The following is a 26141-nucleotide window of genomic DNA, read 5'->3' as shown; positions in this document are numbered from 1 at the left end:
CATTTCCATCATATCTCAAATTACATGTTTGACAGCATTTGGTAATTGAAATTACTAATTAATAAAAATCATTTTCACACTTGCATAATTTGACAAAAAAAATACAGCTCGGTTAGAAATAGCCCACGCCCCACATACAAAAATTATATATAGGCTATATTATATATAAAGTAGCCTATAGCCTACATACAACTATAGACATACAACAGGTCGTCATCGTCGTCGTAAAGTCGTTTTAAGCAGTGAAAGATATGTAAATACAGTAAACACCCTCAAAACTCCAGCTGTTTTGTTCACACAATAGCCAGAAAAGAAACCGAAACTGGGTCAGTGATTCTGCTGTGGAGTAGCCTAGTTTAAATGCTAACAAAACATTCGACTGTACGTTTACTTGACAAATGCGTTTTTAGATTTTAAATATGCTACCGACGCTATAGCGGTGTCTAGGAAGTATATTTGGTGAGTACTAATCCTTAAAGTACTTAAAAACTAATAATTTCATGACCTTCTTTAACAACATCTCCGAGAGGTTCCAATAACATGCTTCGATCGCAGATCTGATTAAATTGTTGTAAATTTTGGGTTATTCATCAAAACGGGAACCATTTGTGTCCCTCATGTTATATCTGCATTTGATTGTAGGCTATATTTGTATTCTCTCAGTGTTTACATTTTTAGATTAACGTGCACTATTAAAAATAGTGAATTTTTATGACGTATTATTAAAAAGTGGAGTCCATAGGTTTGCGTTAATCATTTTCCCACAATAGTCTTATTTTTAATGAAATATTCCATAAGTGTAACGTGAAAACTACAATCAAATATTCACGAGGTTATCAAACATATTTCAAGATAGCTTGCGTCGCACAAAACAGAGATTTTGTATAGGCTACTGATAATTAAAAGGTGAATATGTAGCCTAACTTATGTCGAAATATCAGCATTACATTGTCTTTCTATGAAGCACTTGGTTTCATGATCTTGAATCCAAAGGCCATTTAAACAAGTCTGTCAACTCTGTTACCTTTCTGAAGGGAGTTTCCAACATATTTTAAATATATAAATGTTGCTTTTGAGATAGAACTGTGTACTAATAGGCCTATTTAAAACACATTATCTGTATGCAGTTTCAAATCTTGCTTAGTGTAGGCCTACTTCAAACACGTTTCATAAAATGTTCTACTGAATAGCCTTGTCTCTATCTATTTGTTTAGTTGTGTGAAGAGAAAAGGAGCTAAAGAGGATGTCAGCTATTATGATTTAGGTAGGTGACACAATTATTCTGATTTACCTTTTTGAATCATGTGCTTGTAGATGGATTCTGTTTGATACAGTATTTTTACACATTGTGTTGACATTTGTATTTAACAGAAAAAAATACAATAAACAATAAATGGTTAAATTTCAATTTCTAGGCGATCGTTATTCAAGAAGACACAGCAGCATTATCTAACAACATGGCGACAGGTAATGTTGGCTTATGTATTTATCTTTTTTTTGGGGGGGGGGGGGGGTGTTCTGTTTTGCAGCAAATATAAGGATATCTGACTAAATAATTTCTTTATTAGGATAATAACTTAATGAGAAATGAACATTTCCATATTGAGTGATTGAGTGATTGTTTATTTTTTCAGTGCATTCATTCATTTATTCATTCATTCAGTCAGTCATCCATTCATTCAAATCCTCAGGTAACCACTTTGAGTGGCAGCTGTTCAGTGGAACAGAGTGGGCTTCTATCGCTAATGATTTTGTCATTGAGGCCCATTACTGTCAGCCAGGGGCGAATGGGATCACCATCTACTTCAACATAGGGTTAGTCGGTCTTAAATTCATTGCAGAGATCATTTTATCAGTATAATTTTGACTTAATCAGTATAATTTTGATTTTTACAAACAAAAATCACTGATTTTGTTTGTTTGCATGTATTATTATTATTATACACTACCAGTCATATATTAAAGTATTTTTATTAATATATTCTGTAAAGGATTAAAGGGATAGTTCTCCCAAAAATGAAAATCCTGTCACTAATTACTCACCCTCATGTCGTTCCAAACCCGCAAGACTTTCTTTCATCTTCGTAACACATATGCAGATCTTTTTTATGAAATCTGAGGGATTTCTGTCCTTCTATAGACAGCTACGCAACTACCACTTATCATTGTAGTGTGTTACGCAGTGCGTTTGAGCTTCTGCAAGAACCACTGAGGTTTATTTGTGTTTTACACAGCACATTTGAACCAATGAGGTTCATTCTCGTGTTACGCATCACGTTGGAGCTTCAGCAAGAACCAATGAGGTTCATTCTCGTGTTACGCATCACGTTGGAGCTTCCTCAAGAACCAATGAGGTTCATTCTCGTGTTACGCATCACATTTGAGCTTCCTCAAGAACCAATGCGGCCATTCTCGTGTTACGCATCACGTTTGAGCTTCAGCAAGAACCAATGAGGTTCATTCTCGTGTTACGCATCCCGTTTGAGCTTCCTCAAGAACCAATGAGGCCATTCTCGTGTTACACATCACGTTTGAGCTTCAGCAAGAACCAATGAGATTCATTCTGGTGTTACGCATCACGTTTGAGCTTCCTCAAGAACCAATGAGGCCATTCTCGTGTTACCTATCACGTTTGAGCTTCAGCAAGAACCAATGAGGTTCATTCTCGTGTTACGCATCACGTTTGAGCTTCCTCAAGAACCAATGAGGTTCATTCTCGTGTTACGCATCACGTTTGAGCTTCCTCAAGAACCAATGAGGTTCATTCTCGTGTTACGCATCACGTTTGAGCTTCAGCAAGAACCAATGAGGTTCATTCTCTTGTTACGCATCACGTTTGAGCTTCAGCAAGAACCAATGAGGTTCATTCTCGTGTTACGCATCACGTTTGAGCTTCCTCAAGAACCAGTGAGGTTCATTCTCGTGTTACGCAGCACGTTTGAGCTTCCTCGAGAACCAATGAGGTTCATTCTCGTGTTACGCATCACGTTTGAGCTTCCTCAAGAACCAATGAGGTTCATTCTCGTGTTACGCAGCATGTTTGAGCTTCCTCGAGAACCAATGAGGTTCATTCTCGTGTTACGCAGCACGTTTGAGCTTCCTCAAGAACCAATGAGGTTCATTCTCGTGTTACGCATCACATTTGTGCTTCCTCAAGAACCAATGAGGTTCATTCTCGTGTTACGCATCACGTTTGAGCTTCCTCAAAAACCAATGAGGTTCATTCTCGTGTTACGCATCACGTTTGAGATTCAGTAAGAACCAATGAGGTTCATTCTCGTGTTACGCATCACGATAGAATTAAACAGAGTCTTGGTCAGAAGACGTCAGGTGATATGGAGTGATGAATGAAGCAGGGAGAAGGCAAGGTTTGTTGCAACACCAGTGGTATTTTATTTTATCATTCAGGTTGACTTTGGTTCAATGCATTGTCTGTGTGCTACAAAAAGGGATAACAAAGAGATAATACAATTAGTGACAGTGGTCAATCAACACAAATTGAACATTTATACAAATGAACAAAGGAGATGTGAGTTTACTAATCACAACTGAACAGGCTTTAAAACATAATTCAAACAAACAATCTTCTCACATGGCTCATGGCACATGTCTGGCAAACAAAGGAATCAATCAGCAGTGCACATGTTAACAGAGTCTGTTCAATCTGTTCATCATATAAAGCGATCGTGTCTCTTCAGAAAATTTGGACTAAACCTCTCAATTCATATGGATTAGTTTTACGATCTCTTTATGAACTTTTTGAAGCGTCAAAGTAGTAGTTGCATAGCTTTCTATGGAGGGACAGAAAGCTCTGAGATTTTATTAAATAGATTTTCATTTGAATTCCGAAGATGAACGAAAGTCTTACAGGTTTGGAACGACATGAGGCTGAGTAATTAATGACAGAATTTTCATTTTTGGGTGAATTAAATAATACCCTTTAAATATTAATTTAAGCCTTTCCCATTCATTGCACAGGGCCGTCAATATTGACTTTGACGAAATGACAGTCAGTGGACCTCTTCGTAACCTTAGTATACGGCGCAATACACTGCTGTCCCCTAACCAGAAACAAGAAGTAGGCTGGTACTACAAAGATAACCATCGCTGGTGTGAATATGGATCTCAGGTAAGTGGTTCTAGAAATATATTATACTCATTACACCACACATCCATATTCTCATGGAAAAAACATGCGACAATGTGCTGATAGACAAGACAGAACAGGTTATTTTCTATGTGAAACAGTCTCGTAACATCGTAACATTGTAACCACTCTGTTTTGTAAACTATTATTGTACACGAAAATCGTAACCATTTGAATATTATATATTCATTATATTTTTACTCTAATACCATTAGATATTTACATTAGATATAATGTATTACACGTTAAAAACGGTGTAATGCAATTTTATACAAATCAGTTTTTAATTAACCTTTAATAATAATGTACAAGCTATCAGTTTTCCCTGTTTAGTTTACAACATTAGATTTTTTTTTTCTTTGAGAAAAATGAACATGTACTATCCATGTATACCCAAATGAATATATATTGAATCGACATAGAAATTGAATCGTAAGCGTAGTCGAATCATGAAATTCGATTAGAAAGCCAAACTCAAAAATTGGCAGTCCTATATTATGTAGCACACAAAGTCTGTTGATCAGCCTTTATTTTGTTTCCTCTCTGATTTCTGCAGGGATTCGGTGGGAGAGCATCCTCAATTGGAAGCGATTTTATAGAGCAGCAGTACAACAGCAACCCAAGTGGCTCAGTCCAGTTTACTGTGGGAAGCATGACTTACAACGTGGACTTCACTGGTAATTGGACAAATGAGACCGATTACCTTCATGGCTGTGTCTTTGAAAAGTGTCTTTCTCAAAAAATAATAATTTGAAGCCACTAACTTGTTTTCATGTTTTTTTTTTGGAATGTTGTAGCCATGACTCAAACAAATCTATCCACAAACATTTCCAGGAAAGTAAGACGGCGACCAAAATTCAATGCAATAGTAACGTGCAACAGCAGTAATCAAATCAGGTATTACTTAGGCATGATTGCCTCTGGTTCATGAAAAAGCAGAAGGAATTACTGTGTAAATCCATTATGTAGATTGTTGCATTGAAGGCAATATGGTTTTACAAAGTCTTATATCGTAACATCGTTTACACTCTTTTTTTGTAAACTGATAATGTACATGAAAATCGTATGTAAATTGAAAGCGACATTTATGCAAAAAGGATCGTACTAATTTTGGTAGTGTCACTGTTTACACTTTTCAGGAAGTCACCCAACAAATATATGTATAAATTATTCATAAAAACATTCTCATGTAAATTGAATGTGAAATTCATGTTAGAATATTTTCACAAATTCAACTTGAAAGTCAACCAAATTTGTTTTGTTTTTGAAAATGAAATGCAATATTTATGTAAAAACTATTTTATGAATTCTTATAGCAGCACATACTCTTCACAAACCCAACCTACGAATTTATAAAATTGTTCATAAAATAGTTCTTACGTAAACTAAATTAGACATTTATGTAAGAATGGTTTTACAAATTCTTATAGCAACACAGTATTTACACTGTACAGGAAGCCAACATACGAATGTATGTATAAATTGCTTGTAAAATCATTAATACCTTTATTTACAACCTTTGTAAGAATGTTTTAATCAAACTATGTATAGAGAAATTCCTTCTGCTCATTTTTCATAAAGAGTTCCCAAAATATAAAAAATTGTATTTGTAGACAAACCTTTCGATTTCCTTTTATCACATGCAGTTCGCAAATTCTGCCATCTCCCTTGGCAAACCCATGGGCAAACCCAACAAATTCTTCTTCTCGGTACATCTGGGAGTTTATGGGTGATGAGGGTATTTGGACCGAGTACCAAAAACCAGTGAGTTCTAAACACTGTTATTACTTCCAAATCCACTTATTCCTTCAACTGAAAAAATTGGGGGTTAAAGTGATATGTTTACTTTAATCTAACAGTTCATTGGACTTTTTCTACAGGGATGTTCATTGGATAGTGCAGAAATCGAGAGGTTGTATCAGCTCAACCCTCAGTGCCAAGTTTCATTCACAGCAAGACGATTCTCTTACTCTCTTTACTTTGGGGGTAAGATACGTTAAAAATCTTTATATACATAAGTCTGTAGTGTGCAGCTAACATGAGGGAAAAACAGAGGCCTACCTATAGAGAATGTCTGCTAAGAGAGACGTGTTTTAAAACTTGATGTCAAAGCTTTAACCATGTTTGAAAAGGAATGCAAACATATTGATTACTCTTCTTTATGTCTTTATCTTCATGTCTACAGGAATGTATCAAGTGAACAATAAATATGGTACAAAAAGAGCTGTCCGGAGAATCACTGGTGGAATCCAGCAAACAGACAGGTATGAATCTATTAATAAAAGGAGACATTTATATGGAAGCTAATATGTGCCATGGAATAAAAATATAATAAATATGGAAGCTTGTTTCCATCATGGAATAACATTTTTTAAAAGATAACTGCGGCTTTCTGGCTTCTCACAATTCTGACGTTTTTTTTCTCGTGGCTTTATATCTCGCAATTCGGACAAAAATGTATAACTCTCAATTGTGACTTCATATCACGCAATTCTGACTTTATAACTCGCAATTGTGACTATATCACGCAATTCTGACTTTATAACTCGCAATTGCGACTATATCACGCAATTCTGACTTTATAACCCGCAATTGCGACTATATCACACAATTCTGACTTTATAACTCGCAATTGCGACTATATCACGCAATTCTGACTTTATAACCCGCAATTGCGACTATATCACGCAATTCTGACTTTATAACCCGCAATTGCGACTATATCACACAATTCTGACTTTATAACTCGCAATTGCGACTATATCACGCAATATAACTCGCAATTGTGACTATATCACGCAATTCTGACTTTATAACTCGCAATTGCGACTATATCACGCAATTCTGACTTTATAACCCGCAATTGCGACTATATCACGCAATTCTGACTTTATAACTCGCAATTGCGACTATATCACGCAATTCTGACTTTATAACTCGCAATTGCGACTATATCACGCAATTCTGACTTTATAACTCGCAATTGCGACTTTATCACGCAATTCTGACTTTATAACTCGCAATTGCGACTATATCACACAATTATGATTTAACAACTCGCAATTGCAACTTTATCACACAATTATGATTTACCAACTTGCAATTGTGAGCTTATATCACACAATTCTGACTTTATAACTCGCAATTGTGAGTTTATATCAAGCAAATCTGAGAAAAAAGTCAGAATTGTGAGAAGAAAAGTTTAAATTATCTTTTTTATATCTTCATTCCATGGAGGAAATAAGTGCCATTGTTAAAGGATTAGTTCACTTCAAAATGTAAATTCTGTCATCATTTACTCCCCCTAAAGTTGTTTCAAACATGTATGAATTTCTTTCTTCTGCTGAACACAAAAGAAGATATTTTGAATAACCTAACTGCTTAACTAACTGCCCATTGACTTCCATAGTATTATTTTTTGAACTATGGAAGTCAATGGAAGTCCATCAACTGTTCCTATTCCTTTAAGAAAGTCTCAAAATGACTGTTTATGTATGCATTACAATAAATACTTTTGTTCTAATGTTTGTTCTCCTATCACAGCACATTGTCACAAGCTCGCTGGCAGTTCAAAGACATGGATGGCAATTGGAAAGATTTTAGTAAAGTAAATAAATCTTCCCTTTTTTAACATTTTATGAAACGATGCATTCTTAAGTGATCTATAATGAGTGATTGTTTGGTGGTATCTTGCTAGAACTAATAGGCCTTCTAACTGTATTAGGGTTATATATTCACAAAAAATAAACTGCCGTTTACAAACATGTTTAATGTGGCCATCATGCGCCTGCTTTCTAAAACATTTGACCAGTGTTCTTGCACAACAACACTAAAACAGTCACACCTTCTGTTCTGTGTCATAAACTTGGACTTTGTGAATGTGTAGGGCGGCTCTCGGGGACATAGCAGTGTGTCAAGTCAAGATATTGAAGCCCAGTACCAGCAGGACGCCACAGGGACAATGAGTTTCAGGGCGGGCAGGTTTAGCTATGAGCTGGACTTCTCAGGTGCGTTCATACACAAACCAACAGAAATACGTGTTATTTAGTACAAATATAGTTTAATCAAATCACTTGTGTTTTGTTGCAGACATGACCCAGACCAACCAGTCCACTAACACCAGGAGACCTGTACGCCGCCTTCAGCAATAAGACCTCACTTGCCTATTCTTACGTTTACTTCATTTACTTGTAGCTATATGTGAACTCAGGACTCCTGTTTATGCAATGTCTGCTAGCCATACCAAGAATATGTGATACGAAATATTGAAATTATGTTGTTTGTCCATGCAAACCTGTGTCTATATTGTTTTATTAACTGCCACAAAATAACAGTTCTCATGGTAATCATGTTCTTGAACTAATTTCTGTTTTTATTCTTAAACGTTTTTTTTCAATGTCTTTACTGTGATTAGAAGATTGCATGTATAATATATTATGATTGCTTTCAGCTTTCATGTTTTTTGTTTGTTTAAAAAACTATGGATTAAGGATAATATAAGACTATAAGTTTATAACTTCTATCATATTTTTCCTCTTTACTGAAATGTGCTTAATTGTCATGGAAACAATGTCATTTTTTAAAGGTCCACAAAATAGGCTTCATTTCCTTATAAAAATTAAGCTTTTAGGGTGAGATATGCACTTTTCTTCACAAATGTCATGAGATCCACTAATAAACATTTGTAATGTGTGTCTAAATGTTCTTACCACTCAGTAAAACCTAGCTAGACCCACTGTTGTTGGATTGTTACTGATAAACATTTTTATCCATAAAATAATTTTTTAATAACTTAAGGAAATCACTTTTTACACTATTGCTTCAATACTCAAAACAATAAAACAAATAATTTACTTAGGAAGTGTAAAGGTATTACCCTTTAAATAATCAATTTATTTGATTCCAAAATCACCATCTTTCCAACAATCCAGTTCACATTTTTAAATTAAAACAACCCAGATGTTTTATCTACATTAATTTAGACTATTTGAAAACTGCATGTAGTGAAACACTCATACAGAAAGTTATTTTCACAATCTCCATCACAGACCTGCTATTGCACAATTCTCAACATAAGGCCTCTCATTCATAAGACCAGGAAAAGCATTCCCTTTTAATAAAACTTTTCTGGATATTAAAGATTCTCCTCAGGAAAATGATTCATAAGTATAAAAAAAAACAAAAAAAAACTCTTAAGTGGTGGCAGTTCACCTCTATATACTGTACACTTCATTCATGTTCTTTTCCAGAAATAATACACATTTTGGTGATTTACTTGTTTGGTCATGATATGGAATAACATGATATGGAATTGAGTTGGTCTCTTCCCACAGCAGGAAACTGCCCATATAATAATAACAGACAAACAAAAATGTAGCTAAATGTAACGCCCCCAAAAAACACAACATTACAGGATAACACAGATGATTTAACACAGGGCAGGAAGTAACAGCAGAGAACTGAAAGGGAAACAAACGCATCAGGCTTCATTCATGAAACACACATTTCTATGTTACAACTTAGTACAAAAGTTGTTGCACTCAATGCTACAATTATAACAGTGATTTTCCCAAGAACTACAGGAAATGCATATTTCATCCCAAAATGTGCAAATGATATATATTTTTAAATAAAGCAGCATATTTCTAACCTGTTGCATTGTGAAATTTACTTGACAATTAAGCATATTTTCCACCAATTCTCATTATGCAATGCAATGCAATGCAAAAACAACTAATTCTCAATGCCATAAAAAAACATCTGTATTGTATAAAAAAAAGAAAAAAAATTATCTTTACTGTAATGCAAAAAATATTGTAAAAATACTGCAATCTGAAAAAATGTGTAAGTGTAATAAATGTACATTCTCTCATTACAATAAAATACAATGAAAATTGTAAAGTAAATATGAAGTATTGTTGTAAGTAGTGTACTGAATTTAATACATTGACTTACAAAAAAAAAGTCCTTTTTATTACAGTAAAAAAATTTCCTTGTAATTTTGTCTTTGGATTTTGGATTGAAATATGACCCTTTTTCATGAGATTCACCCAAGATTGACAGAACTGACAGAAATTCACTCTGCTAGTGTTTCATGAACGAAGCCATTAACAGTGAAGCACAAACTCACTTTAAAAGTACTGACAATATCCCAAAAACATCTTAAACCCTACAGGTTTTTTATTTTTTTAGCTCTATTACATTAAGTGCACCTACAGTATGAAGAAAGTGTACTTCCTTTAATAAATTTCACCTCAGTGGATCATTTATCAGTATAAAACTCAAACAATAATCACCAGATACAGTATATACACAAATAACATATTATAAAAAGACTCATTCAGGTATCAGTATGCACTGTACTTATTTCTTTACTTATCTATCGCATATCTCAGACAAGGGAGAACACAACTGAGAGACTTCCTTTTGGGAGACAACAATAGCAATTTCTGAGGCCATCGATGACGTTTGTTGTGGTAGAGGAAGTCAGCTCATTCAGGTGAGTAGTGAACGTGAGGCTCTAGCAAAAAGGAAATGAAAACCAAAATGCTTGAGTTTGTAACGCCAAATTTGTTAACCCTTTTGTATGTGAATCTTTCTTCTGGGGCGCGTTTTAAGCCAAACGATACACTAAATGCAAGGCATCCACCAACTGAAGCAGCTTTCGGTAGAAGAGCCCAAGCTTTCAGTAGAAACGTGACAGTTTGTTTGGTGCAGTCTGCTTTTGATTCACACAAGTCCACATGAGTCGCACCATGATAAGATCCCCCCCAAAAAAAGACAAAAAACAAAACAAAATCATCTTTCAAGGATACCATGTCCAACCGTCCAACTAAATTTTGACTGTCATCTTCGCTGCTGATGTTGTTTCGCTTTCGATTCCCACATAACAGGGAATGTGAACGAAAGGCAAATGTTTTATCCGAAGAGGTCCTTAAAATCGTTGTTGACTGAAGCACTTTGTTTTATCATGCCAGTGTTCATTGTGGAAGAAGCCACGGGTTGCGAGAAGTTCTGGGGGTTGAAGAATGGGTTTGCTTGCATTCCAAAACCACCTTGAACTCCCGTCATCCCCATTGGAGGTGCCTGTATGGGTGCAGTCTGGGAAGGCTGGCCTGTACCAAACTGATTGACCCACGGAGTAGGTGCAATGGTTCCTTGGGCCGGTTTAGGGGCCATTTGGTTCAGGCTGACTTTGGGTTTATTAGAAGCGAAGAGGGAGTCTAGGGCGGACATGTCAGGGGGTTTGCCGGTTTGATTTTGGTTCTGGTTTTGGGTGAGGGCACTGAAATTTGGAGCACTGGTAGTGGTGGCCATCCCTCCATAGAGGCCAGGAGTGGCGGGTCTCATGGCCATCACCATACCTCCCGTCTGGAATCCCATGGGTGAATTGAAGCCATTGCTGACGCCCATGGTGCCCATTCCACCCATGGTGGGTGCTACTGGGAAGGTAGAGGGAATGGTGCCGCCCTGCAGGGGCATCGTCCTGGTCCCAGAGTTTAAACCGAGGTTGTTCAGGGATGTCATATTGTTCAGAAGACTGCTGGTCAGATCCTTTGCCTGAACAATAAAAATATTCTTCAGTTATAGCATGTACATCCCAAATCAAAATGGACCCCTTTCACAGACTGTGATGACACATTTCAACAGTTAACATTGTAAATCTAGTTTTCATTTTTAATTTACATTTATAACACTATACTTTGTGTTATATTACCTTGGCCAGTGGTTCCCAACAGTGGTTGTCTCACTTATCTGACACCCATCTGAGGTCTTTTAAGTCTTTACTAATGATGTGTTTGATTAAGGAGACATCTAAACTGTGCAGTGCTGGGGGTACCAGGACCAGGATTGGGAACCACTGAACTAGGTCTTAAATTACATAAACTTGCTAACAATGCTGTGATGGTGTTTCGGCTGAGGAAGCGACAATAAATTTGAAGAAACAAAATCTCTCTCTCTTCTGACGGATGGCCTTGCTTCCTGAAGTACTTCTCATTTTCTTCATTTGGATTTAACATGAAATTCTCAATAAAAAAAAATGAAAAAAAACATGAAGCAACCAACAACTAGCACCCTGTTGAATCACATCATCAAAAACTTTGATTTAAAAAAATTAAATAAAATAAAAATCAGAGGGGTTTATGTACTGTTCTTACAATAAAGAATGGAGCATTACATAAATCAAATATTAAGATACAATATTTAGGGACATTTATTATATAAAAACAATACATTAGGCCTGGTTTCACAGACAGGGCATAGATTAAGCCAGGATTAGACCTTAGTTCAATTAGGATATTTAAGTAGCTTTTATAAATGTGCCTTTAAAAAAAATATTACAGGTGTGAATCTTGAGACATAACAATGGCACTAATATATTTTAAGATATAGCCTATCAGTGCAAGTTGCTTTCAGTTAAAACAGCTCAAACATGCATTTTAGTCTGGGACTAGCTTAAGCCTTGTCTGTGAAACCGGGGGTTAGAGTTTATTGGAAAATAATCAAATATATAAGTAGTTTCAGAGTGTACGGCTGGCCAGGGCTTGACAATAAGGACTGCCCGATGGGCTGGGCTAGGCGTGAACAACGCTCGGGACAGTTGACGAATATGTTGGGCCAGTGCTGCATCGCCATGAAATATTTTCATGTGCATGTCTTTTTAAGTCTTGCCAATTTAAATATTCAAGCGCAAGAAGACTCGAATGATAACTCAATTCGGTACTCGGGTGCTGTGTGAGAAGTTGTGTGTGCGCAACATATATCTGAAGAGCGCCCAGAAAGCCGCGTCTCAGACAGCGCACGAGTACTGAATAGAGTTTTCTTTCATGTCTTCTTGCACTTGAACAGACAAATCTTTACTTTAAATGCCCAGAAAGTTAGTAAAGACATCGTTAAAATAGTCCATGTGACTACAGTGGTTAAACCTTAAATGGTATGAAGGAACGAGACAACTTTTTGTGTGCGCAAAAACAAGCAAAAATAACGACTTTATTCAACAATCCCTTCTCCTCCATGTCAGCCTGCTACGCTGATCACGCAGTAAACAATGTAGCGCTTCCAGGTTCTACATCAGAACGTCAGCTCATTATTGGCCGACGCTGTTCATGTGAGAACCACGATACATGCGTGTGAAGCTGACGCAGGAGATGGCCAATAATGAGCCGACGTTCTGACGTAGAACCTGGACATGGTTGGTGGCTGGATGAGAAACATCTCGGATTTCATCAAAAACATCTTAATTTGTGTTCCGAAGATTGGAACGACTTGAGGGCGAGTAATTAATGGAGATTAAATGTTTGGGTGAACTAACCCTTTAAGTGAACGTAAACAGAAATAAAACGCATGAATAACACTATATTCGATCTGAGCTAGTCTTTCTAAGACTAAACTAAGACAAAACTTGTTTTAACTAAACTAAGACTTGACAATGACAAATATGGTATATGGCAGCTAGTGTGAATATCAAGATATGGTACCTTTTACTGTAGAAGTTAATCTGGTAATTTTACTGCAAAAATGAACTCCATGCATGAAAGTGCTAATAGGTTTCCCATGGCCCCCTCTTGAGTGCATGTGTTACCTGAGGTGTTGTTGTGGCTGGTTTGATGCTCTGTGGAGCAAGTGGCTGCTGGCTTCTTAGTTTGGCAGCCTGTTCCTGTTCTTTAGCCAAACGCTGCTTTTCTTCCAGGGTAAGAGATACCTGAACATACCACAAACAACAGTTAGTACATCAACCAGGTCTAATGCCAACAACCATTAATATTATAAAGGGTAACTCACTCGTGAGGGTTGTGAAACAGTTGCTGAGGAACCATTCTGGTTACCATTCACCCCTGCACTTCCTGAACTGCCACCAAAGATCTCATCAATCTATCAGAAAGCAAAGAGAAAAACCCAATTACAATTCATTTCACAGTGTGGCTACAATTAAAAGCTGTGAGTTTGCGGTGTATTTACTTACATCTCTGACCTTTGTGGCAGGGCTGGGTGTGTTTTTAGTCTCCTCTGATTGGTTCAATGGGTTTGTAATGTTTAAACTCCTGGAAAAGATACAATACTCATTACTCATAAGTTTGTTTGCTGCACTCGTGTCATGTTCAAATTACTATTTTTATTTTATACATCTATCAGAAGGCCTCTGCCTGTTTAAGTGGGCAGTTCTTGACCAGAAAAAGCTGCAGAGTAAGCTTCTTGCAACATCAAAATCAAAATTATTTTATTAATCAAACAGCCTGTTAAGAAGGAATAAATAGAGAAATAATTGAAGTGACACCTCTGCTGCTCCTGCATCATGTGCAGCTGCTCTAATTTGGTCTTATGCTCCGACTCCATGCGACTCAACATGTCCTTGATCACAGCCATGAAAGAGTTAAACTGAAACACACCAGAGACAGAAAACAGTTTACAAAAGTATATGTGTACACGTAATCTTTACAAATTATCTGAGGTGACATTGAATCAAGTTTATATTCGGTGGGTAAACAAGAAAAAAACTAAGTTTATGTGAACCTCACCTGGTTAAGGTTAAGGTTGTTATCAATACTAAGTGACACCAGATGAGGTAAACTCTTTCCAGCCAGGTGCTCTTTTGGGATGCCCAGTTTCTTATGGGTGAAAGTGCACTTGTAGATGCCTGAAGGAAGAAAAAAAAGAACAGCACATACATTTTTATAACTGCTTAAAGAGATAGTTCACCCAAAAATGAAAATAAGCCCATGATTTACTCACCCTGAAGTCATCCTAGGTGTGTATGACATTATTATTTCAGACGAATACAATCGGAGTTATATAAAAAAATGTCCTGGCTCTTCCAAGCTTTATAATGGGAGTGAATGGGTGTATGTCTTTGGAAGTCCATCAAAGCGCATCCATTCATGATAAAAGTGTAAGAAAAATAACCATATTTAAAATTTTATCGACTAAAATAACTAGCTTCCAGCATCCATTTATGATTAAAGTGCTCCACGTGTCTCCGGGGGTTAATAAAGGCCTTCTGAAGTGAAGCATTAAGTTTGTGTAAGAAAAATATCCATATTTAAAATCGACTAAAATAACTAGCTTCCGGCAGACGGCCAATGCAAGTCAACTTACGCCAAAAGAGTAACACTTGACGATGTATGACGTAGGATGTAGGAGTAGCGTAAGCTTTGATGCCTCTCGCGGTTCAAACAAACAGTTTTACGTTTCGTCATTACTTTGTGCGTCAAGTTCAAGTGTTACTCTTTTGCCCTAAATCAATGCGTACGGCCGTCTGCTGGAAGCTAGTTATTTTTTTATTTTTTTTTAAACTGTGTTTTTATTTAACTTTTCAGAAGCTAGTTTTTTTTAGTCGATACAATTTTAAATATGGTTATTTTTCTTACACTTTTATCATAAATGGATGCGCTTTGATGGACTTCCAAAGACATACACCCATTCACTCCCATTATAAAGCTTGGAAGAGCCAGAACATTTTTTTATATCACTCCAATTGTATTCTTCTGAAAGAAGAATGTCATATACACCTAGGATGACTTCAGGGTGAGTAAATCACGGGCTAATTTTCATTTTGGGGTGAACTATCCCTTTAAGGCATAAGATGATAGGATAATATTATTCAACTTAATGTTATTAATTCAATTTCAAAGAAAAGGAACAATATGATGATGCTTTTAATGTTCTTTTGAAGCTTGAAAGCCTCAGTCAGGCACAAAAAAGTGATGAAAAATAGTAAAAGAACAGTTGAATTACCCAGAATGCCCATGAGCACTGCTGGTTCCCTGGATGGAATTTGTTGAAGGAATGGTAAAATTTCATCAATGACGTACCATTTATCCAGGTATTCCAGAATCTTGCCTAGGCACACAAGAGAGTTCACCCTCACCTGAAAGAGGACAACCAACAGAGAAACTTTACTCATTTTAGAGCTACTCTCCTAAATCTTTCATTGACATATAGAACATTCACTTGTTACTAGAGACATAAGAACACACACCGCTAGCGAGGATGTCTGTAAACAGGCAGATTTGATACGAGGGATAAGTGCGTTTTTCATAGATGGGTACTCAATCAGATTGGCAAACGTGGGAATGATATTCAGACAAAGTTCCTGTTTAGAACAAAAAACAAAAAAATGTTAGATTTTGAAATACATAAATTCAGAATCTACATAGATACATCACAATGCATTGTTCGGATAATGAAAATTCAATTGACAGGTACTGACATTTATCAATTATAAAATTAAAATAAATGTTCTCATCCAAACAAGTTTATGGTGTGGTCACCTGTATTTGAATAGAGGGGGCCTCCACTGCCCTGTACACCATTGGCAGAACACTGTTCTTGATGTCTTCAGGAGGCGTTTTGGTCAAAAGCAGGTCCATCTTTTGTAGAAATATCAGTAGAATCTGGATATGTGAAAAAAATTAAATAAATCAAGAATCAAGGAAATAATATGATTCCTAAAAGCCATCCCATGAAATTTAACACTGGGGGGGAAAGACAAACAACAACAATACCAAACAAAAACAAAAAGAACAAAAAATAAATTAAAATAAAATAACTCATGAAAACCACATTAAAAGATCAGTGGAAACTGTGGAAACAAACAAGTACAGACAAAATACCATAAATAAAAATATGAACTAATCATAATACAAATATTACGATGAAATAAACTACCACAAAGACAAAGGTTCAAACCTCACTCACCATGTTGCTGGCCTGATAGCGTGAAACAGAGAAATTAATTACAAAAATGAACCTAATGGATTACACAGGCACGCAGCGGCCATAGCAAGTGCACATCAAGTGTGCCATTTAGGACAGGGCCAAAGAGGTTAACTAGAGTAAGGGCTCACTTGTGGGGGAAATAATTCAAATCAGTTTGGCATCAGTGATGTATATGTGTGTGTACCTGTACAGGCTCCTGCTGTTTAAAAACTGGGGTGAGGTCTGGGAGAACAAGGCGGATGTACTCCTCCTTAGTGCATTCCTCAGCGATGAGCAGCACGTTTGGAAGGACGAATGGAACCATGTCAGGATTCACAAACTCAGATGTGAGCGCCGGGAGGATTCTGTATACCACCACTCTCTGAGCACAGAAAAACAGAGGCCAGTTAGCTTCAGCACATATAATGCCATAAATTACTTGAACATATACACTCCAGCAACGTATTTCTAGACATACACAAAAATTCTGTATTAATATTCAAAACACACATCTTTTTTAAGTGACCATGAAATCAAAATTGAGCTTACTTAGTCTTATTTTTGCTTCCAACCATATGTGCGGAAGAAATATCTATCTATCTATCTATCTATCTATCTATCTATCTATCTATCTATCTATCTATCTATCTATCTATCTATCTACCCATCTACCTATCTATCTACCAATCTCTCTCTATCTATCTACCATCTCTCTCTCTCTACCTACCTACCCATCTACCCATCTCTTTCTACCTCTCTCTCTCTCTACCCATCCACCCAACTATCTAACTATCTAACTATCCATCCATCCATCCATCCATCCTGTATAAAATAAATAAAAATATAAGCCCAGTTTTCACAATCTAATCAAATCCATTTTTGCACCATTAAATGAAGTGTGAATTCCACTGTAGATTTCCATGATGCGGATAAAAGTGATGATAAAAAGTGAATTTACTGTATAATGCAGTATGCCACAGAATTTGGTCAATTTTGGATGAATAAATCTAGGCTGCACAATTCATCAAATCAGAATATGTATATATCAGACTAGTGTTTGTGAATATTAAACTGCAATTAATGAATTTAGTGAAATTAATCAGACGTGATTAAACCATTAAATCGGACAACACGGAATTTGGGAAAAAATAAAACAGCAATATAAAATGCAGGGCCTTTTGAAATCTATTTTCTAGCTGAATGTCTTTGTGCAAATGTTTGTTCTTGCCTTGGGCAACTTGGGCAGAACTTTCGGGAGGCTTTTGTAAAACTGAGACTTCTGCAAGTTGTCCCGCTGGAAAAGCGAGTCGAAGTACTGAAGAGTCATCGCTCCGACATCATCGAAAAAAGGAATCTGAACACACACAGAATGAAACGTCACTCTCAGTCATGGGCTTACAAAATCATGTATTATGATTCAATCAGTACAGATACTTAATACCAAAAAAAATTAAAGTTGAAGAAAACCAGCAAAGAGGGAAAACACTGACCTTTGTCATCTGATCTGCGTCTGGGCGCACGTTGGAGGTGACGCTGAGCAACATCTTCACGTGTTCCCGGACCTCCTCTGGGATCTGACTCAACACTCCTGGACTCAGATGGCTCAGCTGCACAAGATAATGAAATACACGTTTTAGGATTGTCACAATTATATAATTAGGGTACGATAAAAACTGAAGTATCACAATAACACTATTGTTCGCATGCCTTGTTTCTCATAGCAAGAGTTGAATGTTGTGGCTCTTCTGTTGTGGTTTTAAAGGGGTCCTATTATGTTTTTGTAACATTTTCAACTTTATTTAGTGTGTAATGTTGCTGTTTGAGCATGAAAATGTCTACAAGGTTACAAAGCACAAAGTCCTCTCCAAAGGGAGTTCTTCTTTATATCAGTATCACTACGGGTGCAACGGATCACAAAACTCACGGTTCTAGTTACAGTTTTTGAGTCTCGGATTGGATCAGCAACGATCTATTAAAGACAAGTGAACAGTCAGTCATAAAATAAGAACAAATATGCAAATTACAAGCATAGATAAATACAATAGACCAAAGTTACAAGTAAATTAAGGTCTAACAGTAGTATTCAGGTACAGAAATGCAATAATTAAGTGTTAAATACCAATTTTTAGTTGCACGAGTACCAAATTGAGTTCTCTTTAGCCTCTTCTGGCACTTAAATGGTTTAAAATCGCTTGAATGTTTAAATTGGCATTACATTTCCAAAACACGCTCTAAGAGGTAGACTAATAACAACAGACTGTGGCCGGCTGACCAATCAGCACAGACTATGCTTTTTGGAAGGCGGGTTTTAAAGAAACCAAAACTAAAACAGAACATTCACACAAAGGGTGAAAACAGTTTATTGCTGCAACCATTTAAACTATAAGAAAATTTAGTTTTTTGAACATTAAATGATGAATTCTAGTAAGACCCCATAAGAAATATTAACTGAGAATAATATGAATGCATAATATAAATGAGCATAATAGGCCCCCTTTAATCATTTAAAGTTCACCTATATATTATTGTTGGTTTTGTTTAATGATTTCATCAGTAATTATTAAATGTTGATAATCAATTCTTATGTGTTAAATTTAAAACATGATTATAAGTTTTTTTTAAATAATCTCTTATGCTCACCAAAGCTGCATTTATTTGATCAAAACAGTAGTATTGTCAAATATTATTAAAAAAATAAGGAAAATTTAAAATATTAATAGCAACTGATAATTAATAAATGAGCAACAAATCAACATATTAGAATGATTTCTGAAGGATGTGAAACTGAAGACTCAAGAAATGATCACAGGAATATATATTAAAATATAAATAGTTTTTTTAAACTGTAATAATAATAATAATAATAATAATAATTCACAATATTACTGGTTTGATTGTATTTTTGATCAAATAAATGCAGCCTTGGCGAGCATAAGAAATTACTTAAAAAGATTACATAGAGAGAGAGAGAACATGATTATATACGGCATATAATATATATATATATATACACATAGCCTACATTTTTTCCTCAAACTTTTGACTGGTAGTGTATATTATAAAATGCTGTGGCACTGCTGTATTTTTTAGATTTGGATACCACATTACTACCATAGCACTAGTTTACTGTGAAACACTGTTTTAGGACAAAATGGGAAGGTAACATGCTTTAAAACAGGACGATAATTCCACAGGTGTGCAGAAGTTATCGGCTCCTCACCTGGTCCAGTTGTCGGCTGAAGCTCTTGAATATGTCCTGCTTGTTGACGTGAAAGACGGCCTTGCCTTCATTAAACACGGCGTGGATCAACACCCCCAGTGAGTACATGTCAGAGGACACGTCACAGCTGACGGACAGGATGTACTCAGGAGCGACATATTCTGGGTTCGGGAGGCAGAGAGGCGGTAGATTGGGGTCCCACTCTTTACACCCATACTTGGGCTAAAAGGCAGAAACACACAGACACATATTCGCTTACAAAGTTTCAACCAGGCAGAAAATGATCTCTGGGACAGTTCCTAACCTCAGTGTCAGACGGGTTACTCGAGGAGATACTGAAGTCAAAGCCCATGATCTTCCAGGCTCCGCTCTTATTCAAGATGATGTTCTCTGGACACAAGTTACCATGAACCATCTTAACCCCACTGTGGAGGAACGACAAACCCTCTGAGACCTGAGAGAGAAAACAGAGAGAGACAAAGATATCTCATCACCTACAAATCTAAAACAAAAAGCATGGTAGCATTTCATGGACTGCATTTATTTTTATTGTAAAAAGTATTATTTAATATATATAAACAATGTTAAATTTGGTATGATATAATTTTATATTTAATATAATTTATATATTTAATATAATAAAAAATAAGATTTATTTTATTTAAAATAAAATGAATGATTATTTACATTACTCTATTACAATAAAACTTTCTCTCTACTGACATAATTGCTAATTAGCACATAATATGTTTGTAAATAAATCATAAATCTTTTTTTTTTACATAAAAATTCAGCAAAAATAGCATTTACAACAATGAAAGTAAACATGCAATAAAAAGGGTGTAAAAGCAGAAAATGTAATCTTATAATTGTGTTAAATGGCACTATATGAATTTAGTCAAAACAGTAGTTTCTCATTTTTTATGACATATGAAATATGACCTCTAAAGCACATGAAACGTTTGCTGTTGTATCTACTTATTTTAAGTGTATAAGAAACTCTCACCTGCAGTAAGCCGTATTTTGTCTCTACATCATAGAGTTTGTATTCTTTGATGTCTATGGGAACAGGACTAGGGAGATTGTCCCATTGGCCGAGCACATTGGCTAGACTGGCAAACACGGGCTCTGTGCAGAACGCCAGACAGTCTCTAGAGATAAAGAGACAAAGACATCCAGTGAGAACAGCAATGACAGACAGATAAAAGCGCCGGTTATGTTCGTAGCCTTGGAAACATTTTGAATGTGATTCCAACAATATTGTTCCTCTGTGTCGCTATCATTCACTGGCGTTATTTTAAATAATGTTCATTTTATTCATTGGATTATGTACTTTTCCTTTTCATTATGAGTGTGAGACAGCAGTGTGCTTGCAGTTCACAGGCTCTTCTGATTGGCTGTGATTTGTGAAAGATTTTGCTGTCGCATCTAGTGTGGACAGACAAACTGCTCGTCACTGAATCTTATCGGATTGTGTTTAGTTAGGATAAGCTGTTAGAAGATCTCTGCCTGCATTGACCGTAACATCAGGACTTCAGCTTGAGTCTCACATCTAAGAGATCCATGTATTATTCAGGAGAGATTTTCCACAGGATGATCTGCTGCATCCACACACACACACACACACACACACACACATATTGATTGTAGAAGCACAGGAGCCAAATCTTAAAATAAAGAACATTTCAGCTCTGAGCTCTTTTATCAAGAGTAGATTCTTTGCTCCCAAAGCATTTTATTTCATAAATCAATTCAAAAATACTTTGACGTGGATAAGAAAGATAATTTTCATTGCAGTGGTGATATCACTGTGGTTTTGTTCAAAATGTAATGAGCTGACCTAAATGGCACCATAAGCATATCCGATTGCCTGTCCTAAGCTTCCCACAATGCTGTGCATGTAGGCAGATTTTGTGTTAGCATGCGTTAATGCGTGTTCACGCTGTGGTCACCTGGACTCCTCCAGCGGATGCTGAACCGTGAGGAGGCGTGGGTGTCGTAACCGGGTCAGCTGTTGAACTCCTTTCTTTAGGGAATCAATAATCTGATCCTTCTCAAACTTCTGATAGCGATCAATGATCTTCTTATCGAGCACAAAAACGGCCACTTCCTGTGGGAAATAGAAAGAACATTTATTTCAAAATACTTAAATGTATATTTCATTTGCAAAAACATTCGTACATTCAACAAATGATTTATATTTTTAAAAATTGTTAAATTCATATTTATACACTCAACAAATCTGTACACTCTATGTATCTGTACACTCAACAAATAATTAAAATATTTTAATTTATATTTATATTTAATTTTAATTTATAAATAATAAAATATAATATGTACATCTGCACATTCCACAAATAATTAAAATATTTTAATTTATATTTATTTTGAAACAATATCTGAACATCTGCACATTCAACAAATAATTAAAATATTTAAATGTATTTTGCACTAATACATTGTCCATCTGCACATTCAACAAATTACAATATTTAAATTTATATCTATTTTACAACAATATCTGTACAATTGCACATTCAACAAATTAAAATATTTAAATTATATCTATTTTGCAACAATATCTGTATAATTGCACATTCAACAAATTAAAATATTTAAATGTATATCTATTTTGCAATAGTATATGTACATCTGTACATTCAACAAATAATTTATGAAAAAATATTTACATTTATATTTAATTTGCAATAATATATGTACATTCAACAAATAACTTGTGATTTTTTAAAAACATTTATTTTGCATAAATATCTGTTTATATGCACATTCAACAACAAAAAAACGCATACTTAATTAGCAATAATTACATTTATTTAGGAATATACCAACCTATTCTAATTTATGCTTCCAAGACATCAAATCATTCACAATTTCAAACAGAACCACATATATATTAGCCATCTAAATTATTTTATCACTGTGACATGAACTGAATTCACTTCAACAATTTTAAAAACATCAAAAAAACACATGAAAACATGTTTGATATCAACAAACGCACGATTGTTGCAATGTGAGGAAGCAAGAGTGACAATTCTGTCATGACAATTACATCACTAAAAAGACTTCCTCTTTCACTGTAAACAACGTACCGACATATAACATGATGGTGTCCTATTATGAGTGATATACATGCCAGAGTTAAAGTTCCAATAATAAATAACTGGTGCACCTGTTTGGTGGATTTCTTTGTGCCGTTGTAGATCCTCCAGCTCATTCCTGGACCCCCGCTGGCGATGTGTCGGCCCACCTCAAACTCGCGCGTGACAGGGTTGCCCATGATGGTGCTGGTCATGTCGGCCGTCACCTTAGTGACGGTGCTCTTTAGTTTATTGAGCATGGACTCCATGATTTTACTGGATGCTCACCTGAAACAGGAAGTTATTTCATCATCGTTTGCATGCTTCCCTGAGCTTGATATTCCCTGAACATGGATATTAGATGAAAAACTTTAACTTATTTTAGTTATTTGCCATGGTAACACTTAAAAATTAAAAAAAAAAAAAAAAAAATTTAACCTAAATAGTAATAAATATATATATTTAAAAAAAAAAAAAAAAAATGTATATATATATATATATATATATTAGGGCTGTCACGATATGATATCGCGATTATCGCGTCCAAAATAAAAGTTTGTATTTACATAATAAATGTGTGTGTGTACTGTGTAGAATTATTTTATATATATAAATACACACACATGCTTGCATATATTTAAGAAATATTTGCATGCATATACAGTTTATAGATTTATATATATTATATACATATAAATATTGTATATCTAAATAACTTTTTTTTTTAAATATACATGCACGTATGTGTATTTAAATATACAAAATAATTATACACAGTACACACACATTTATTATGAAAATACAAACTTTTATTTTGGATGCGATAATCGCGATATCATATCGTGACAGCCCTAATATATATATAAAAACTAGAAGAAATGACAAAAGCAACTAGTTTAACAGTTGTTAGTGTTCATGGATAACAAAGAAATCTGTACAAAGCAGGTGATAAACATTTTGGACCCCATTGCCTTTCATTATATGCACAAATAACAACAACAACAACAAAAAAAATTCTGAACATCTTCTGACCCTTTTAGAATGAAATCTGAATCTGTGTGTTTCCAAGCTGCTGAATCTGTGATTGACAGCCGAGCAGAAGTCTTAACAGTCTGGGAAAATGTTCAATCTGAGAACGACTCAAGGGTACGCCGACCCTAAACTGGGTACTTTTCATTTACACAGACTAGTAGGCTGCTGCATAGAACGAAATAAAGCGACAAAAATAGACTTAAACACATCTGAAAATCTGTCACTGCGAATTCTCAGCAGGGTCTGAGCGTTCCTGGCTCAAAATAAACAATGTATTCATGCTGACAGCATGAGAGAAATAAGAAATGCACTGTTCTGTCAGCTGCACACATCAAATAGTCTCTTGTAATAGTTGTTTCAACACTGTAATGTGGATCTGGATTTTGCTGGCTGGATTTTGAGCAGATATCACAAAACAAATAGAAGAGTAAAAATAAAAATTAAGTTTAAAACAAATTCTGACCAACTTATGTGTAATAAAGAATAATAAACCGATATCTATTATTATTATTAGTTAAAAGTTTGATACTTATATATCCCTAATCTGTAAATGTAAAACACAAAACCAACAAAACAAAAAAAATAATAATAAAAAAAAATACTAAAAATGAAATTAAACAAAAGTAAAATAGAAATAAAATTATTTACAGTTACCACTGTGGCAAATATATTGTAGAATAGTAGAAAGTACTATTAGTGGGGTTATTATTACTACTAAATCCATAAAAACATGTTCATTTCTTGAAATAAAATAAGCAAGCATGCGGAGGCAACAGTTTACATTTTTGTTTAGGTTGAAGTATTAAAATACCTCAAATTGAATAAAAACTATACATTTAAAAATAACAATAGAAATGGCAAAAATACTAAACAAAATGACTAAACATTTAACAAAAATGTAAATAGAAAAATCAGCATAATAGATCAGCAACAACTATAACAGTATATAACTGACACTAAAATAACACTGACTATTAATAGAAAGCACTACTAAAATAAAGTAATACCACATTTAATCATAAATTAGCTAACGTTAGTGAAATAAACCTTTAAACATCAAAGCATCGTAAGATAGAGAATTATTAAGAATACTAGTATTATTAATAGAATTTTATATTAATGCTGTCATTATATCGATTTATTATTCAGTATATTATTATTAATTTCTGTGTTTGTTAAAAGGAAGTCACACAGTGGCATCATAAGGGAAAGTGTGACGTGTTTAACATTTAATGAATGAAGTTTGAGACTCAAATGACATAAGTTGACAAGACTTTACTGGCGGAATAAACTGGCCTTTACCATCAAAATTCAGCAAACATCAGCGTTTTGACACTAAACAAACCACAGGAACGTACAGAAATAAAACTTGAATAATATATGATACCAAAAATGCTGTCAAAGTAGGCAGTTCAGTTGGTTTAGAGACACAGACAGAGACGTTTAAATATTTATGTGAATATTTGTGTTTCTCAAGAAAACAAAACACCAAAGCATTAATTGGGAATCAATTATATGTGAGAAACCAACTAAAACAGAAATATATAATTATCTTCACAATGTAAAACACACAATAAAACCCGACAGCAGCTGAGCTAACAGGCTAATGCTAATGAAGTGAAGCGTCACTACACAGAACTGATCAATAACCGCCGAATACAGTCTCAGGATCAGTATCCAGCTCATAAACACATAGACTTCAGTCTTACCTTTACACTAGAGGAGCTGACAGTGAGACTGAGTGATTAAAACCAGGATTTAGACAGTAACAAAAACCGTCAGCAGTGGTGGTGGCTAACAGCCTCCATGACACTTCATCAAAACACCTGAGAGATTCCGCGGTGTGAAGACGGACGGACCACTCGACGCTTCTGCGAGACAATTATCTGTGATAAAAGTCCTTGTTTTCAAAATACTATCCATATCGACTCACATATAACTC

At 35.2% G+C, this 26141-nt stretch overlaps 2 protein-coding genes across 4 annotated transcripts; one reads left to right on the top strand and one right to left on the bottom strand.

Moving 5' to 3' along the window:
* The first annotated feature begins 236 nt into the window (after positions 1–236).
* Positions 237–9869, top strand: LOC309497203 (uncharacterized protein). Of its 2 annotated transcripts, XM_082167449.1 has the most exons (13): positions 238–459; positions 1215–1264; positions 1416–1467; positions 1692–1815; positions 3979–4129; positions 4704–4824; positions 4945–5044; positions 5794–5911; positions 6028–6133; positions 6333–6411; positions 7691–7754; positions 8034–8154; positions 8237–9869. In XM_082167449.1, the coding sequence occupies exons 3-13, from the start codon at positions 1458–1460 to the stop codon at positions 8296–8298; spliced, it is 1056 nt and encodes a 351-aa protein (XP_082023575.1). In that variant the 5' UTR covers positions 238–459; positions 1215–1264; positions 1416–1457; the 3' UTR covers positions 8299–9869. The 2 variants fall into 2 exon arrangements, with proteins under 2 accessions (XP_082023576.1, XP_082023575.1); XM_082167450.1 differs by lacking the exon at positions 1215–1264 and having other exon boundaries at positions 237–459.
* On the bottom strand, positions 9020–26052 carry scyl2 (SCY1 like pseudokinase 2). Of its 2 annotated transcripts, XM_082167385.1 has the most exons (19): positions 25909–26052; positions 23260–23455; positions 22016–22173; positions 21070–21214; positions 20368–20517; positions 20064–20285; positions 18768–18812; positions 18334–18450; positions 18072–18197; positions 17049–17225; positions 16417–16539; positions 16125–16238; positions 15881–16013; positions 14665–14783; positions 14424–14524; positions 14112–14190; positions 13931–14020; positions 13731–13850; positions 9020–11707 (listed from the first exon to the last, which is right to left on the bottom strand). In XM_082167385.1, exons 2-19 carry the CDS (start codon positions 23434–23436, stop codon positions 11066–11068), a joined length of 2838 nt encoding a protein of 945 aa, XP_082023511.1. In that variant the 5' UTR covers positions 23437–23455; positions 25909–26052; the 3' UTR covers positions 9020–11065. The 2 variants fall into 2 exon arrangements, with proteins under 2 accessions (XP_082023511.1, XP_082023512.1); XM_082167386.1 differs by lacking the exon at positions 18768–18812.
* Positions 26053–26141: the final 89 nt, after the last annotated feature.

Source organism: Leuciscus leuciscus (assembly GCF_965113295.1).
Source record: "Leuciscus leuciscus genome assembly, chromosome: 4".
Classification (NCBI taxonomy): domain Eukaryota; kingdom Metazoa; phylum Chordata; class Actinopteri; order Cypriniformes; family Leuciscidae; genus Leuciscus; species Leuciscus leuciscus.
The sequence above is the reverse complement of the archived record's forward strand: the minus strand, read 5'-3'. Positions and strand labels throughout refer to the sequence as shown.